This window comes from Colias philodice, chromosome 1 (assembly GCF_061535455.1).
Source record: "Colias philodice isolate Cphi_HAF_F1 chromosome 1, ilColPhil1 Martin Lab GWU primary, whole genome shotgun sequence".
NCBI classification, from domain to species: Eukaryota; Metazoa; Arthropoda; class Insecta; order Lepidoptera; family Pieridae; genus Colias; species Colias philodice.
Window position 1 is genome coordinate 16,870,461 of NC_143086.1, and position 17,993 is coordinate 16,888,453.

Sequence of the window (17,993 nt, forward strand, 5' to 3'; positions counted from 1 at the left end):
TCGTACCAAATGGCATTGCTTTACTCAAAAATGTATACCTTTTCCCATAAGAAAACGGACTAACAGGAACGGGAACTATTCGGGTTTTTCTTTGACTGCGCGGGCGAAGCCGCGGGCGGAAACCTAGTATAATATATTTTTATCAATAACACGTTTCTCTTTTGTACACATATTGTACACTAGATTTACGACCGCGGCTTCGCCCGCGTTTTCAAAGGATAACCCGCATAGTTCCCGTTCCCGTGGGATTTCCGGGATAAAACCTATCCTATGTGTTAATCCAAGTTACCCTCTATATGTGTGCTAAATTTCATTGTAATCGGTTCAGTAGTTTTTACGTGAAAGAGTAACAAACATCCATACAAACTTTCGCCTTTATAATAGTACTAGCGGTCCGCCCCGGCTTCGCCCGTGGTACATATTTACGTTTTCTCTACATAAAAACCATCCTCGTACTTCATGGAATATAATAAAAAAAGAATTATCGAAATCGGTTCAGCCGTTCTCGAGTTATGCGCTTACCAACACATTTTGCGATTCATTTTTATATATAAGAAGAAGAAGATTAAGATGATTAATTACTTAATATTTTTTACTTAATTATACTAATAATATTATACATAACATGTTTCTTAGTATATTTCTATATTATACTAGCGGTCCGCCCCGGCTTCGCCCGTGGTACATAATATTTACGTTTCTCTAGATAAGAACCATCCTCGTACTTCAAGGAATATAATAAAAAAAGAATTATCGAAATCGGTTCAGCCGTTCTCGAGTTATGCGCTTACCAACACATTTTGCGATTCATTTTTATATATAAGATTTTATTATTTTATATTCAATTGCGGAAACATCAATGTAATCCAAAAAAAAAAACATATTAATAAGTTCAGTAATATTGTGAATTTAATTTTGCTTGTACTATTTTATCTCTAGCTCAATTGTATCAGACTATTTTGCGTAAATAAATATATAAAATACTGAAGAACAATAGGTTTCTAATAAGAGGTTGTTTGTCAACAGATTTCCTGAGCCACGGGGCGAGTTTCAACAAAAAATACGGTTAGTACGAGCCTCCCGCCTCGCCTCCACTCGGCCGCTAACTCCTGCCAACTCTACGACTTTACTTGTCTCTCGTCTCTCTGCCTGCCGGCTGCTCGAACTACGATACGCTATACTTTACAATTTATTTTATTTTTCGCTCAATATTTCATTTCTTTAGTTTCTTTGCTACAAATGTAAATCTGTCTTACCAGCTAACACATTATGTAGGTAATAAATAATTTTTCTTTAATGCGTTTTAAATGGCGTATCATAATTTGAGAATCCATGCAAACTGTGCCGTAAATATTTCGTGTCTGTTTAGTAATAAGTTAATATCCTGTTTTTTATTTAACTCGACCCTTCTTCTATACAATACGTCATAATGGTTATCAAATGCAATTGGCGAAGTTACAAATATAATAATTTATGTATGGTTGTTATATTTTAAAACGTTATAGATATAATATAGCTATGTACATAATATTAATTAATCGATAGAATCCAAACATAGATACATACTAGTGTATAGTGTATACGTAGTATATTATTATTAGTCTGTGATACTAGGTATTGCGGCTGCGTGATGTCGTTACGCCAAAGGATATAGAAGACAATATTATGTATAAAAGAAACAAAAACAACAACCAATGATAATTAATTGAGCACTTTATATTTAATACTTTTGCACGCCTCATAAGCGAAGCGTTGAGGTGGGTACTACTGTCACTTCGCGCAAAACATCTGATTTTTCAAACTTAAAATGTCTTTATGTATCATACATTGCACTTGTAAGATAATACATACACACACATATTAAGAAAAAACACTATTTTTAACGTTCATGATATTTTTGATGTCATTTTTGTTATTTAAACTAGTTAAAAAACAGTTTAAAAAAGTTCTGTCTTGGACGTCCGTGTGTCTGTATGTGCGGATCCTTTTTCTTGTTAACACGATAGCGACCGAAATACTTTACTAATCGAGTCTTTTTTTTTCTCTTACGCTTGAGTATGCTCAGGAATAGAACCCTTTCATTTTTCAGGGTCTGATTCGATGTGGTTTAATTGTTATTAAATAAACAAAAATAATAATTAATAAATATTTATAAAAAAAAAAATTATGAGGCGTGCACTTTTGGATTTTCCAAATTATTTTAATTTATGATTCATACGATAACAGTTTATTTCAAATGGCATAGAAAATATGGCTATGTCAATGCTACGAGACACAAACCGGAGGAGCTACGATGTAGAGCAGTACGCGGTCGTATCGAGCGCGTGTGTTCCAACTTCCATAGGCTTCAGGCCGCGCTAATGTATTTACGTGAGCGCGTACCGCTAATGCTGCGATATTACTTCAAGTTCAATAACGACATCTCCCAATCACACTAACTCAAATCAATAACGGCCTTATGTTATATAAACGTGTACTTATGCTAACCGTAGCTTTTAAAACTACGGAAGAAACGTTATACAAACCATAAACCGAACCGTCGCCCGCTTACTAAAGTCGATAAATAGCGTCAATACTCTGGCATATTATTGTTTCAAATAATAATGTTCAAGGCAATGCAAAGTTAAAAGGTAAAAAAAATCTTTAAACACTATATTAATTGTACCTATTATAGAATTTCGTTCCAATCCATACTTAATATTATAAATGCGAAAGTAACTCTGTCTGTCTGTCTGTTACTCAATCACGCCTAAACTACTGAACCAATTTTCATGAAATTTGGTATGGAGATATTTTGATACCCGAGAAAGGACATAGGCTACTTTTTATTCCGGGAAAATGACGCAACCCCGCAAATCCCACAGGAACGGGAACTATTCGAGTTTTTCTTTGACTGCGCGGGCGGAAACCTAGTTACATGATAAAGATTAAAAAACAGCGGACATAGACTACCTAGGTACCAATATTTTTTCTTCTCTCAATGATAAATAAGGGTATAACCGCGAAAAATTGTACATGAATTATTTTTTCAATGTTCCCATTTTATTTCCCATATAGCATCAACGTTTTTTGACAAAAAGTGTTTTTTTAGATATGTAATTAAAGGTATGCTTGTGTTCTTTTTATTAGATTATTTCATAAAACTCAATCTATCTCTTGCAGAAATATTTTATTTTATATTTTTTTTACTGGCTCCACTTTTATGTCCATATAAAAAATATTTGTCCACCTAACACCCTTGTGACAAAAACTGATAACCCCTACGAAATGGTATGACTGACTCGCATTTTTATGAAAAATTTAAGTTATTCGGTTCTCATTCAACATGTACATAAAAATCTTTTAATGCACAAGGCCTTAATCGATTTTTTATTATTATTTTAAAAACTGTCCACTTTTTTTATACGTGTGTAACGTCATGTATGTAACGTCTCTAACTGCCATACTATAAGAATTATCAGAATCCTTCTCTTATTTTCTTGAGTGGCAACACTATTTAGCATGCTGGCAACAGTTAAAAAACAAAAGCAGCCTTTTTTCTTTGAGAGAAATGGTGTTTTGTGTTGATGTGAGATTTGTCGCTCGAAAAAAGGGTATTTAAAGTGTTCGATTGCGAGGTAAGTACTTATATATATTCTGTCTTATTATTATAAATCTTTACGTAGGTTTACTATAAAACTATAGAATCAGACTACTTCGTGGTTCTTAGCATTCACAATCGAGTAGTAATTTTAATTTAAGGTTATGTCGCCCGCATTTTTTGTCATGATTGTAACGATGTGTAACGAAATGTGTTACGTTACAGTCATGACATATTGTTAGGCTTAGAACACATAGGTCTATTAAAAAATTGCGCGAAAAAAGGACGATAATATTTTCAAATCTAAACGGCTAAACGGATTTTGATGTGCAAGATATCATTGGATTGGTCTTTATCTATAGTTTTCCATTAGCTTAATATGTTTTACCTGATTGTACAAAAAAAAGAATAAAATAAAATAATTAATAAAAAAATAAAAAACTGACACTGCAAATTCATAACACGCAGTCGGAGGCTATATAAGATGTATAGAATGGGTAGAGGCCAGTAATATTTTGTAGCCGTGTAGCCTCCGACTGCGTGTTATGAATTTGCAGTGTCAGTCGGGTTTTTTAATTTTTTTTATTAATTATTTTTTCAAATGAGAAAATCAAATTACAGATGGCGTTGACGAATGCCGAAAGGCAAAAAAATATCGAGAGAAGTTACAAGTTCAAAATCCCGAGAAATATAAAGAACTACAAACGAAAAATGCAGAAAGGAATAAAAAGCGGAAAAAATATCAATTTTTTTCAATACAATTTTGATTTATGCATCTTTTTGTTTTAATTCATTATTTTATGATATGAATTGGTTTTACCGACCTATATCTCCATTTTTTCCTGTCGTGTGAGTGTAAGACACCGTGTCGACGTTAATTTTTTAATGCTAGGAAGAAAAGATAACTGTTATATGTACTAAGCTTTATAATTTACATGACGTAAGTAACATTCAGTCATGTATGTAACGTTTGTTATGATGTCATGAATGTAACGGTACAATTTTTCGCGGTCATACCCATAAACAATTATTTGGATAAAATACAAAAATAGTGTTTATATTCCATGTTTTTATAACCATGAGAAGGTTTTATAAACTTAATTTAATTTTTAATAATTAACAGCTTTTTAGATTGTGACTAATTTAAAAGGAATGGATCAAAATAAAGATCAGAAATCTATTTGGAAGTTATATATTGATATTGTGATCAAAGCAATATAATAAATATTCCTTTTTAAAATTCATTTCTCCATAAACTTTCGGTGTCTATTTTTTCTCATTTAATGTAGGGAAGCGATTTTATTACTTTTGCAAGGTTCATGAATCATGAGTGAGCTGTAATATGGTTGACAGCGAAGAAAAGACGCAAAACCTTATTAAAGCATTGTAATCTGTTTAATTGGCAATTGCAGGCAATTTATTGCTTAATCTCTACTGAATCTAGCTTGCTCTTCAAGCGCAGAGTGAACGGGTACGGTATCAGGCGAGATTGTGGTTAAGTGTTTCCCTATCTACAATAGAAAAAAACTTTGTGCTCCATCTATACTTAATGTAACTGTCCCAAGCTTCTGTATGTGATAAAGTTCAAGACAGATATTTATTGCAATTGCGATACTAACGTAACAACACAACAGTAACGTGCGAGTGGAGCAATCCTCATAAATTGGTCCAGCTCGCCTCGGGGAGCCGAACTAAGGTGTTCGCTTCCCATCAGGCAACCCACTACCCGCTCAGTTGCACGTTGTTACGTAAGTAAAGAACAGAGTCGAAATACAACAAAAGTTGTGCGTATTTCATATTTCTGTCCTCATTAAATCAGTTCAAGTTTATATAAGACTCTAAAAATGCCTTCCATAAGCCTGCCCGTAAACGTGATGTATTTTTCTTTGTTTTCCATTATAACAATGTGGACAATTTTATCCTCATAACAGGCTAATTTTAAGATCATATCGGAATGAAAGAGGAAAAACAAAATTAAATCAGTAGATGGATCGCGCAATATCGCTCTCTGTTTCCGGGGAAAAAGGCGCAGATAAATTGCGAAATATTTTGGAGTTTGAACTGGTTATGTGGCGCAGCTTACCCCCCGACGAACTCGCTGGCAAAAGAAATTACAAATTTCTATGACGCATCGTCATAACCCGGTGGATTTCACGTGAACGTTAAAGATGTACCTACGTAACCTGCATCCTCGGAAGAATTAAATTAATAGTTCTACTTTTTCTGTAAAATATTTTATTTGTTACTTTCATGCAATATGTTACATTGTATTGAAATTGTCATTAAAATGAAACCATGATGTGTCCGCAAATTATTCCGTTATTTGCAAGCGAGACATTCGTATGCGCGCGATATAACGGTAGGTTCGAAAGTGAAAACTGGATGATCTTTGATTAAAGCGCGCAGGGTCGGGTGATGCATATGTATGGCGCTGGGACGGGGCCGCCATAGCGATGCCGCCGCGTCGGCCGCAGTCGGGGCTCTCGCATAGTTGTGCCCTAATGCTACGACAAACCAAATCAAACAAACACACCCTCACATTTATAATTTTAGGTATATTATAATTACTCATACAATCACACAAGTACCTACCTATAAGCATTGTCTCGTTTACATTTAATCGAGTAGGTCTTGTAAATGATTATATGAAGAAATTATGATCATGAAACTAGTACCTACTGATCATATAAAATCCATTTTGCACTAGGTCAATAAGAAAATTGTGTAATTGTAACAAAACTGCAGTGAAGCTTATGTCTTAGTTTTATTTTCATTCCATACGTGATTGATCACTGATGAGTTCGTGTGCCGGCTCTCTCGGTGGCTCCCGCACCACCACTGGGCTGTTTACTGGGTTTCCTCATTCGAAGCGCTATCTGTGTGATTTACAACGTGATCCTCACTAGAAAACTAGTGACTACATCCTACACATTGTGGACCACACTAGTCGATGTCGACCTCACCCTGTTTATTACCGAACGCTAATTAATTAGATTATCCAAACATTATCCGCTTCTTAAAAACTAACATTTAACTTGTGTGAATAAAATCGTAAACTATGAATCTAAAATACGAAAGGCAAATGCGATGGACGAGGGCTCTTTTGAACTGAACCGCAAAGGGCGACGCGTCGTAGCAGTGCTACGAAGCTCTATCATTTTATAAGGGCTTTGAATAATGTTTACAGTCAGTTTCACAACTTCTGGATTATGTTCTGTTGAGGTCGCCTGTCCGTTACGAGTGCATTTGATGTGTGAAAGTATGTGTCAACATTAGGAAATAGGCTAACTTATGAAGGGCCAGTTTTACCACTTGCTCATAGTAACTTTTAAATCAAATAAATAACGTATCTGACGTATACTAGGTATCCATATTTACATGATCTTCAATATAAAAGGATATCGTATTACTTACTTCAATTTACTGATTTATTTCAAATACCTTATTATTTAAGAACAGATTAACAGATTCTAATGATTATTGTTAAAAGATATTCTAGCTAAATTGAGCCGGGCGTGCTGCTATAGTCTATACTAATATTATAAAGAGGAAAGGTTTGTAATTATGTAAGTATGTATGGTTTTGACGCATAAACTACTGGACCGATTTAAAAAATTCTTTCACCATTAGAAAGCTGCATCTTCACTGAGCAACGAATTTTTTAAAGTGTCAATCTACGGAAAATAGTAGGTATACTCTTTAATACAATGAGCAGGCGTAGTGCGGGACGGGGTGAAGGTGATTTTCAAATGAATAAAAATTAAACCTATAGTCCGACCTCTAGTAGACTTTTCACTGTCACGATATCGTTATCTATGCGGGTGAAACCGCAGGGCATTGCTAGTTAGTAATAAAACTACGCTCGCTGAATAAATATATTATATGGCTAAGAAATCGTAATCGAATGACTCGGTCAATACCTAATTAAATATTACTCCCACAAGCATTAAATTGCATCGTCAATGCGCACTGGTACATCATTCTTTAATAATTAATTGAATCAATTATGTGATCTCTTATTCGAAGTCGGACATAGAACATTAAACACTTAGAACAATATATTGAAAATTACATTTAATGGGGGAGGGACGGCTGATCAGAGAGAAAGTGAGGCTATGATGTGCGCGCAGGTCAGCGCGGGCGTCGGGCAACGACACATTCGCCCGCACCGGCCGGCCGCAGCGCGCGCGCGTCTGGTGACTTTGACTTTGACACAGCTGCAGGTGCGACCGTGAATGCGTGGTCATAACGAATGGGCGCTCCTCCGCCGCGCGGCCTTGGGCCGGAGCGTTGACGGCGTCGCGTCGCCTCTAACCGGTATATTGTGTGCTATATTATGCTTAGACCCTGATCTCTTTGCTCCTTACGACTTGCTGCGAATACGATTATTTACATTAGCGGCAGGCGGCAGCACGACACGTGATCGGGATGATATTGTGGATTTCAAAAAATCCCGATTTAGCGGTGTCGGCCTGATATTGGAAATTTGAATAATGAGATACAGATAATAATATTATCCGTTCTCTGAATTTCCTAATACAGTATACTGACTATGGCAAGACTAGTGAGCGAACAGCTTTTTAATTTTTTCTATTTCTACGATAAGTGAACGGGAATGCCGATTCTAAAAAAAATTTACAATTCTAAGAAATAAGAAACAAAAATGTCTGGAACTTAAGTACGCACAACTGCATACTTAAAAAGTAAATTTTATGCCTCATAATATCTTCGTTTATAAAATTATAATCTCTCGGTGATTTGTACCGACATGATTCATTCGGTGTCGACTGTTGGATAAGGAGCCCTGCTCGATCGTCCGCGTCGCGGGACCGGGACGCTAGGGTCGGCAGACGAGTGCCGCAGGAGGCGCGCGGCGCGCGGGCGCGGGGCCGCACGTGGCGGGCGCCGTGCACGTTGCGGGCGAGCGTGCCGCGCGCCGCACGCTCGCCGCCACGTGCCCTGCTCGCATCTCCGCAATCCCGCCTCGTACCGCTCCGGGATCGGTCGCGTCGTCGTCCACCGTCACGATTGAGCTCGCCACGGAAGCGCGCCCGAGATGCTGGCCGTCGCGCCGCCTCGACCGGCACGGCTACATCGACATGGGCATCGACTCCATGGGCCCGCCGCCCCTGCAGCCCTTCGTGTCGCAGGAGCGCTGCTTCCTCACGCCGCCCGCCCCGGCGCAGCCCTGCCGCCACGGCGCTAGCCGCTTTTCAGGTACGCCGACCCTCGCCTGAGGCTCATCTGGATTCTGGGCCTGCCAGCCGCCGCCGAACTCTCCCACTTGATATTTAAGCGAAAGCTCCTGTTTTGTGTACCATGGACCACGTGGTATCATTCGGATACTACGTTTGTTTACGTCTACGTAACACGTGTAATATTCAATTTTTCAAACAAACTAAAACGTATTACATTGTACCTACATGTTTTCTATCCATACTTACAGTAATGAATGCTCTACATAAAGCCTCGTCTTCTCGTCTTAATTTATGAAACTAAACATAAGAATAATATGTAAGTACTTAATACAGATTATGTAAATTAAAATATGTAATAAGATTGTCAGTATGCATTGCAAATTCGTTATCTATAAACCTGTTTGAAATTAATTGAATTGAAAGTTATTTAAAGTGAATAAATAATAAATAGAATAAAACGTGACGTCGTGACGTCTCCGCCTACTCGTCGCACGTCACTCTCGCGGTAAGGCTTCGTCACATGGCCGCGCGGCGCCCAGCTGGCCCGGCCGCGCGCGCCGCAAGCCGCACGCCGCACGCCGCACGCTGCACTCCGCATTACTCATAATATACATACACCCAAAATCGCCCTTAGCGATTACCTTAGCTTGGGAACTAATTAAAATGTTCGACCTAAATTAATTTTAAAATTTATCCACATCATCACTGTTCGAAATGATAGGAAAACTTAAGAAAACCGAAATATCTAAGAATCTCAAGCTCGACATGTCTGTCTGCCAACCCGTACTTGGCCAGTGTGGTGATCTATGACCTGATGAAAGTGACGAACCCTCTTCGGAGATCTGTGTGTTTGAGTGAGAGCTATCTACTCTTTAAAGCGCCTGCACATTACAGCGCTGTGGAGGGCGTTAGCAGCGCGTCAGAAGCATAATAATATAATAATATAATAATATAATATAATCCCTTCACATTATAAGAACAGCCGCGCTGCCGCTTTTGAAGTGTGGTATTCCTTCATTCAATGGATTCCAACGGGAAAATATTTCAACAACCAAGCAGGAATAAACAATGCACTTAATTCTTTCCAGTTTTTTGGGGTTGTGTTGTTGTAAATCTCTAACTAGTCCTTCAAAAAATCCATCGCCATTCAGTCATCAAAGTCATAAAAGGAGATTAATGATTATTTATCAATTCGGCCGGTATGTTTTTTTTATGTATGTACACCGATTACTCCGAGGTTTCTGAACCGATTTACGTGATTCTTTTTTGGTCTTTGCGGAATGGTCCCATAAAAATTTTATTCGGATAGGCCCTGTAGTATTTATTTTATGAGCATTTTTGTCTGATCTCGATGACTTAATTGAAATGTAGCAAGTAACATTGATTCACTAAAAAATCCACACTTAATATTATAAATGCGAAAGTAACTCTGTCTGTCTGTCTGTTACTCAATCACGCCTAAACTACTGAACCAATTTTCATGAAATTTGGTATGGAGATATTTTAATACCCGAGAAAGGACGCAATCCAGGAAATCCCACGGGAACGGGAACGGTGCGGGTTTTTCTTTGACTGCGCGGGCGAAGCAGCGGGCGGAAACCTAGTATTAAATAAAAATAACTACGTTAAAAACAACCGACTTCAAAAACGGAAATGTAAAAAATAAAAAAGATTTGATATTATTAATTACTACATATTATTGCACGCCTCATAAGCGAAGCGTTGAGGTGGGTACTACTGTCACTTCGCGCAAAACATCTGATTTTTCAAACTTAAAATGTCTTTATGTATCATACATTGCACTTGTAAGATAATACATACACACACATATTAAGAAAAAACACTATTTTTAACGTTCATGATATTTTTGATGTCATTTTTGTTATTTAAACTAGTTAAAAAACAGTTTAAGGTTGATGTTCCGACCGTCCCTCCATACATTTTTGATTACCTCTAAACACTTAACACAGACACTATTTCTTTAAAACTAATCATTTTATCACTTCTCTATAATGAAATGTGTGCGCGTTCGACCTTTTTAATCAATAATTTACAATATTTACTTAGAAAAACAACAGTAAAATACCGGAAAAATTTGACACTTCTACAGTAGTGTGCGTGACTTTTGCCAAGCGAAACACGACATAAAGCACGACATCTAGCGCATAGACTATATACTTATTACAGATCTAGCGCGTCAATGTCTAAACGAAAGGCGATGTTTAGACATTGACGCGCTAGATGTCGTGCATTCGCGTTCGTTATCTTATGCATAATGAGCATAATTCTAATAAATCAAAGTTCTGTGTAAAAATTGAGTAATTTCATTTCCAATCGTTCAAAGAAAATAACAATAAAATAAAATAAAACTAATGACCTTAGAAACTATGTTTTTTTTTATTTATTACTCATTATTGTTCGTCCGTCGTAGGTCTGTAAACTGTATTGTACACTGAAGGTAAATGGTACTGTAGGTACTTTAGTTCGGCGTCGTCGCTCGTCGGCTTGATATAAAATTACATTCTTGATTTCATTGACACGCGCTATGATTTGCGCGCGGAATTTCTTGTGTTGTGAATTTATTTTTGTATGCTATGCATTTTAATTGATTCAAATTGCAATGTTTCTCTAGTATGCATTTGAGACTATATTGTAAATTGTAATAATTGATCGTGGGTATAGTAATTAATTATTCTAATAACGCAATTAGTAATATATGTATTTTCGGTGGGATTCAAAACAAAAAATTGGCCAGTGATTTTTATGAAATTTCACCACATTGCAAATCACATCAATCATAGTTCATACACATGTATGACGAATCACGAAAGTGATTAGTATTGTGGCTAACATTGACTCATCAGTTCATCACTGAAACCAGTGACAAATCAGTACCTATATCATATTGTGTTTGAATATTTTTAAACAATGATATAAGTATACAATTATTATAAATCGGTAAACTATCAAAGTAATCACAAACTTGCAAACATTGGTAAAATGTCCAGTAGTTTATGAGCCTATTCATTACAATCAAACAAACAAACAAAGTTTTCCTCTTTATAATATTAGTGTAGACAAACACTATGAATACGATCACGAATGCAAATTCGGGGATTTTCTAATTATTGCTAAATAATAATTGAATTCGTTTTGAAATACTCTATAATTTTTAGTGTATAAATAGACATTTATAATGTGGTGCTCATTTTTTTTGTACTGCTAACGCTATTGTAGGTACCTATTTTCGTTGTTTTATTTCAAGTGAACACGGCCATACAATTTTGTCACGAGCCGCCTATGATTGTAGGTACTTTTGTTAGGCTCCTTCGTCGTCCGCGTCGGCTCGAAAGTTCTTGATTTCATTGTCACGCGCTATGATTTGCGCGCGGATTTTCTTGTGTTGTGAATTTATTTTTGTATTATTATTATTTTTTATTTATTTTTTTATTTTATTGATTCAAATAAAATATTTCACTAGTATGCATTTGAGACTATATTGTATTATGTATAATTTATCGTAGGTATAGTTATTCTTATAACGCAGTTATATTTTCGGTGGGACAATTTGACCCGTGATTTTTCTGAAATATCACCACGTTGCAAATCACATCAATCATACACACGTATGACGAAAGTATAGTGGCTATAATTGACTCATCAGTTCATCACTGAAACCAGTGATAAATCAGTACATATATCATATTTTATTGTGTTTGAATATTTTTTAAACAACGATATATACAATATTATTATAAATCGGTAAACTACCAAAGTACTTCCGAATTTTCAGACAGACAAACAAGTAGTTTGAACACGCAGTTTTCTTATACTAGTAGCAAAAATCAAAACCATAATATTATGTTTCCCTACTATATTTTACTAAAAGTCGAGTGCGTCGAAATCGTAAATAATAATATGTTTTTCACCTTCCTGGTTATTTTCCCATAGTAAATAGTGTTTTAGGTTTGTTGTTGTAGGTAGGAATAATAATAATTATTCTTACATGTTGGTTATGAAATGTATATTGAAATAATTTACTTTTACAAATCATTAGTGATATAAGTTTTGAGTGAAAATGCTTGGATCAGCATAATATTATATGGTACTTCAAATACATGTTTTGATAAAAAAAACAATAGTGTAATAAAATAAAACTGCGTTTTATTGTAATCAATGTTGACAATTTTAAATTCCAAAATTATTGATCAATAAAATAGTTTACACCAACAAATATAACTTTTATTTTTATAACAATCGTTCATAATATAAACCGTAGCAGGTGGCGTTTTGAAGTTCTGTCTACTCATACAGAAAAATGGAAAACTTGTTTTTTTTGTAAACAATTTATTACTCATGTTGTTTGGCAACTCGAAGCGTGGTCGTCCGTCGTAGGTACTTTTGTTCGGCGTCGCGTCGTCGTCCGCGTCGGCTTGATATAAAACATTCTTGATTTCATTGACACGCGCTATGATTTGCGCGCGGAATTTCTTGTGTTGTGAATTTATTTTTGTATGCTATGCATTTTAATTGAATCAAATTGCAATATTTCTCTAGTATGCATTTGAGACTATATTGTAATAATTGATCGTGGGTAGGTATAGTAATTAATTATTCTAATAACGCAATTATATTTTCGGTGGGATTCAAAACAAAAAATTGGCCCGTGATTTTTATGAAATTTCACCACATTGCAAATTATATATTATACAATTACAATTACAATTATTATAAATCGGTAAACTATCAAAGTAATTACAAACTTGCAAAATATGCTTTTCCGAATTTTCAGACAGACACACAATTTTATTAGTTTGTTTTAGCAAAGTAGGTACCTATACCTATACGCTTACGTCGCGCGTCGCGTCGTCGAAAACGGTGCGCCCAGAAACAAACATACCTTTACAATCCTTTTTTTGTTCCGTAATTTATTGTATTTATTCTAATACGATTTTTTTTATTCGTCGGCCAGTTCTACTAGGTATAAAAAGATAAAATTGAAATATAATTATTGTACCGACAGCCATATTATGTTACTATGTTTTCGTAAATATGTTTTTCACCTTCCTGGTTATTTTCACATAATCTTATCTTCTTATATATAAAAATGAATCGCAAAATGTGTTGGTAAGCGCATAACTCGAGAACGGCTGAACCGATTTCGATCATTCTTTTTTTATTATATTCCTTGAAGTACGAGGATGGTTTTTATGTAGAGAAAACGTAAATATTATGTACCACGGGCGAAGCCGGGGCGGACCGCTAGTATATATATATAAATGAATCGCAAAATGTGTTGGTAAGCGCATAACTCGAGAACGGCTGAACCGATTTCGATAATTCTTTTTTTATTATATTCCTTGAAGTACGAGGATGGTTCTTATGTAGAGAAAACGTAAACATGTACCACGGGCGAAGCCGGGGCGGACCGCTAGTCTTATATATAAAAATGAATCGCAAAATGTGTTGGTAAGCGCATAACTCGAGAACGGCTGAACCGATTTCGATAATTCTTTTTTTATTATATCCCTTGAAGTACGAGGATGGTTCTTATAGCTAGAGAGCTAGTTAGTTTAGTTTTAGTGCAGTGGCAGTGTAAATGTTGTTGTTGAGGTTATGTAAATTTAACACTTTAGTTAACTACCAAGATATAAAGAAATGAGGATAGGACACAATAACTATTGGTTGAGGTATTTATAAACTCATAATATACTTTTAAAAAAATCACGTTTTAATAAATTTCTAGAATTAAATTAGAACAGCTGATTCAAAATAGCCTAAAAAATCTTAATAATAATAATTACGCTTCACAGCAAGAAGAAATGTACCATATGTACCCGCACAAAGTCGATATTGTGTTGCCTACCGTTCGACTCAATGGCTAGGGTTGTAACTACCTTTAATAATTATTACCAAACTAATAAACCGAGTGATGCGAAATAACCATAATTCTTTTAGAGTTTGATAAAATGATCAGGCAGGTATTTTCTTTAATCCTCTGAATTCTCGGTTACTAAATTGTATCGTTGAAATTATTCTTAATCGCGTAAATTTAATAAATAATCATATGGAAAACACTTTTCATTTGTTTTTTTACTTTCACGCCCAACTACTATACAATAATTACGTTGTTTCGGTATTTTGACGAGAAAACGCAGGAAACATCCGTTGTATCATTTTAGATAGATTGTATATTTTGTATCTGTAGAATTGAAATCAAAGCTATGTATATGTTGTCTCCATTCTTTTCTTATCGGATTGTTGATCCCAATGCGAATGCGTCACTTAAATTTTATAAAAGACAATTAAGAACATCAAAAATAAAGTGATACGTAAATATTTCACAGTGCAATATATTATGTAATTAATAATAATTATATATTTATGAAAAAATAATTACATCAGATTTAATAATAGCAATTGTTTTGAATGTACATAATATGAATAAATGATTACATCATAATAGTAATAATCACAATTGTTTTATTTCCCATTTGTTGCAACCCTAGCATATTTTCATGTAGCAGCAGAAGTACCTACACTGGCGGCGCGGCGGCATCGTGCGACATCAAAGGCATTGCCTTACTAGGTAAGTTTATAATGACTCATTTCTTTTATTATATAATTTACGTTTTACTTTTACAGAATCCGATTCAATGGATTATGAAGACGAGTCACACAACGCCATACGATAGTGATGATGAATGAACATTTCAATAAATGCATGCGTGTTTTTTTATGTTGTTTTGTAATTGTTAATTGTTTCTTAAATAAAGAAATAAACTAAATATTTAAATGATGATTTGTTATTTGCAACACAACTTTATATTTGAGATTCTTTACAAATGTATATTTAGTTTTGTATCATCAAATTTATAAATTTTATTCCATAGTTTTCAAAATTAAATGTAAATGACCATAAAAACATTAATAAAGTAAATCATTGATGTAAGGTCAGGGAACGTAATACATATATACATCTGACCATGTAGAAGCTAAGTCTTGTTGACTGCTGAAGTCTGTAAAGTTTTGTTGTCTGCTGAAGTCTGTACGCAATGAAAATGTCTGCCGTTTCGAAAATAAGTTTTTAAGACCCTAATAAATAAAATATATGAATGGCAGATCTGGTCAAATACTTTCAAAATTGTATTTTTTTCAGCACTTTCATAAGTGTCTGCCAGAATGTTATCCGCGTGATAATGGTCTGCCATTGTTATTTTCCGATAGTAATAATAATCTATTTTCAAATATCAAAATGGCAGACGTGGTCAAATGGTTTCAAAGTTCGCCAAAAATTTCCACCTGTCTTACCTAAGCGCGCGCCCCGTCCACCACTCTGGGCTTAGTGACTCCTCATCTCATGTATAGTAGGTATAGGGGAATCAACACACAAAAATCCAGGTCTGGTCAAATACATACAGGTAGCTTTGCGCTAGCTCTCTAGCTATTACTTCTTATGGAGAGAAAACGTAAACATGTACCACGGGCGAAGCCGGGGCGGACCGCTAGTAAATAATAAAATAATAAATAGTGTATTAGATTTGTTATTGTATCTTGTATACCTACGAATAATTATTCTTACGTCTTGTTGGGAAATGTTCAAATACCTACCTATTGAAATAATTTACTGTTACAAATCATTAGTGTTATTAGTTTTGAGTGAATAGGCATGGATCAGAAATTCAGAATATAATATGCTACTAACTACTCAAATACATACATGTTTACACAACAAACACCACTGACCTCTATAACTATAAGTTATAGAGGTCAGTGACCGTCAGTGACAAACACTATGGATACCTACGCTCGCGAATGCAAATTCGGTGATTTACTAATTATTGATACCTAGTCATTGAATTCGTTTTGAAATAGCCTGTACTTTGTAATTTTTAGTGTTATAGACATTTATAAAATGTGGTGCTCATTTTTTTGTAATAAATCATCCCGAACGCTATTGTATTTTCGTTGTTTTATTTCAAGTGAACACCTATACAATTTTGTCACGAGCCGCCTCTGGCCTCTGGGTGAAATAAACAAGTCAAATGATTTTTGTTCTAATTGTATTTTGGTAGTAGTTTGTTTAGAATTTACATTACCATTGTTTAATTTTTATTTTGTATTTGCAGTAAAATAAAAAGATGAAAAACTTCATTAGGTATATTGTACGACACCTCACTCTGAATCGCGCTAGCGAAATTTTTTCGTTACAGAGCACATATACAACTTTCGGACAATCTTCATTGAGGCCGGCCGGCAAATCGAGTATGTCGAGAAACTTCACTTATTCGATGGAGGTATTCTACCTTCCTTCCTCCACAGTTGTGGGACCCCGACGTGCATTGAACACGCAGCTTTCTGATACTAGTAGCTAAAATCAAAACCACAGATATGTCTGTGATCAAAACCATAATAATATTTTTACCTATTATTTTACTAAAAGTCGAGTGCATCGAAATCGTAAATATGTTTTTCACCTTCCTGGTTTTTTTTCCATAGTAAATAGTGTTTTTGATTTGTTGTTGTATGAATAATTATTCTTACTTGTTGGTTATGAAATGTATTTTGAAATAATTTACTTTTACAAATCATTAGTGATATTAGTTTTGAGTGAAAATGCTTGGATCAGCATAATATCATATTTGCTACTTCAAATACATGTTTTGATAAAAAAAAAACAATAGTGTAATGTAGGTAATAAAATAAAACTGCGTTTTATTGTAGGTAATCAATTTTGACATTATTTATTTCCCAAAATTACAATAAAATAGTTTACGCCAACAAATATAACTTTTATTTTTATAACAATCCTACTTCCTACTAATGCGAAAGTTCATACATGTTTCAAAAGAAAAACTTTTACTTTTACTATTATTTCAATTTATCCGGTTTAATTAAGACTTAATATTGATACATATGATCATTATAAATACAAATAGGAATTAACAATATAACGAATACGTGGCACAACTAAAATTTTACCGATACCACCCGTGGTCATTCTCCTTTGTGGGTCATTTGTAACAGGATGGCGGTTCTACAGCGAAAAAAGAAAAATGATGGTCAGAACGCTGATACCGGATACCTTAAGATACTGTAATATAAAATATTACTAGATTAGATAAAATATTATAGGTAGTATCTTCACCGTGTGTGACGCGCTTTACATTCACGCCATCTAGAGTTAAATCTTTATCATTTTTGTATACGTCTGT

At 34.9% G+C, this 17,993-nt stretch overlaps 2 protein-coding genes and 1 long non-coding RNA gene across 6 annotated transcripts in view; 2 read left to right on the top strand and 1 right to left on the bottom strand.

Annotated features, from left to right (window-relative positions):
• Pdp1 (PAR bZIP family member Pdp1) overlaps positions 1-17,993 on the top strand; it is a 147,412-nt gene that overhangs the window by 100,057 nt on the left and 29,362 nt on the right. For all 4 annotated transcript variants that reach the window (XM_089695501.1, XM_089695510.1, XM_089695571.1 and 1 more), the window contains exon 2: positions 1,027-1,065. In XM_089695501.1, the coding sequence (XP_089551627.1) occupies positions 1,027-1,065 (39 nt within the window). The remainder of the gene's footprint in view (positions 1-1,026; positions 1,066-17,993) is intronic.
• The window catches only part of LOC149491566 (proton-coupled amino acid transporter-like protein acs), a 176,738-nt gene that overhangs the window by 61,210 nt on the left and 97,535 nt on the right, over positions 1-17,993 (bottom strand). The gene's annotated exons all lie outside the window — the stretch shown is intronic.
• On the top strand, positions 3,162-4,355 carry LOC149491567 (uncharacterized). Its single transcript, XR_016315656.1, has 2 exons — positions 3,162-3,617; positions 4,202-4,355. It is a non-coding gene; the product is annotated as an uncharacterized LOC149491567 (long non-coding RNA).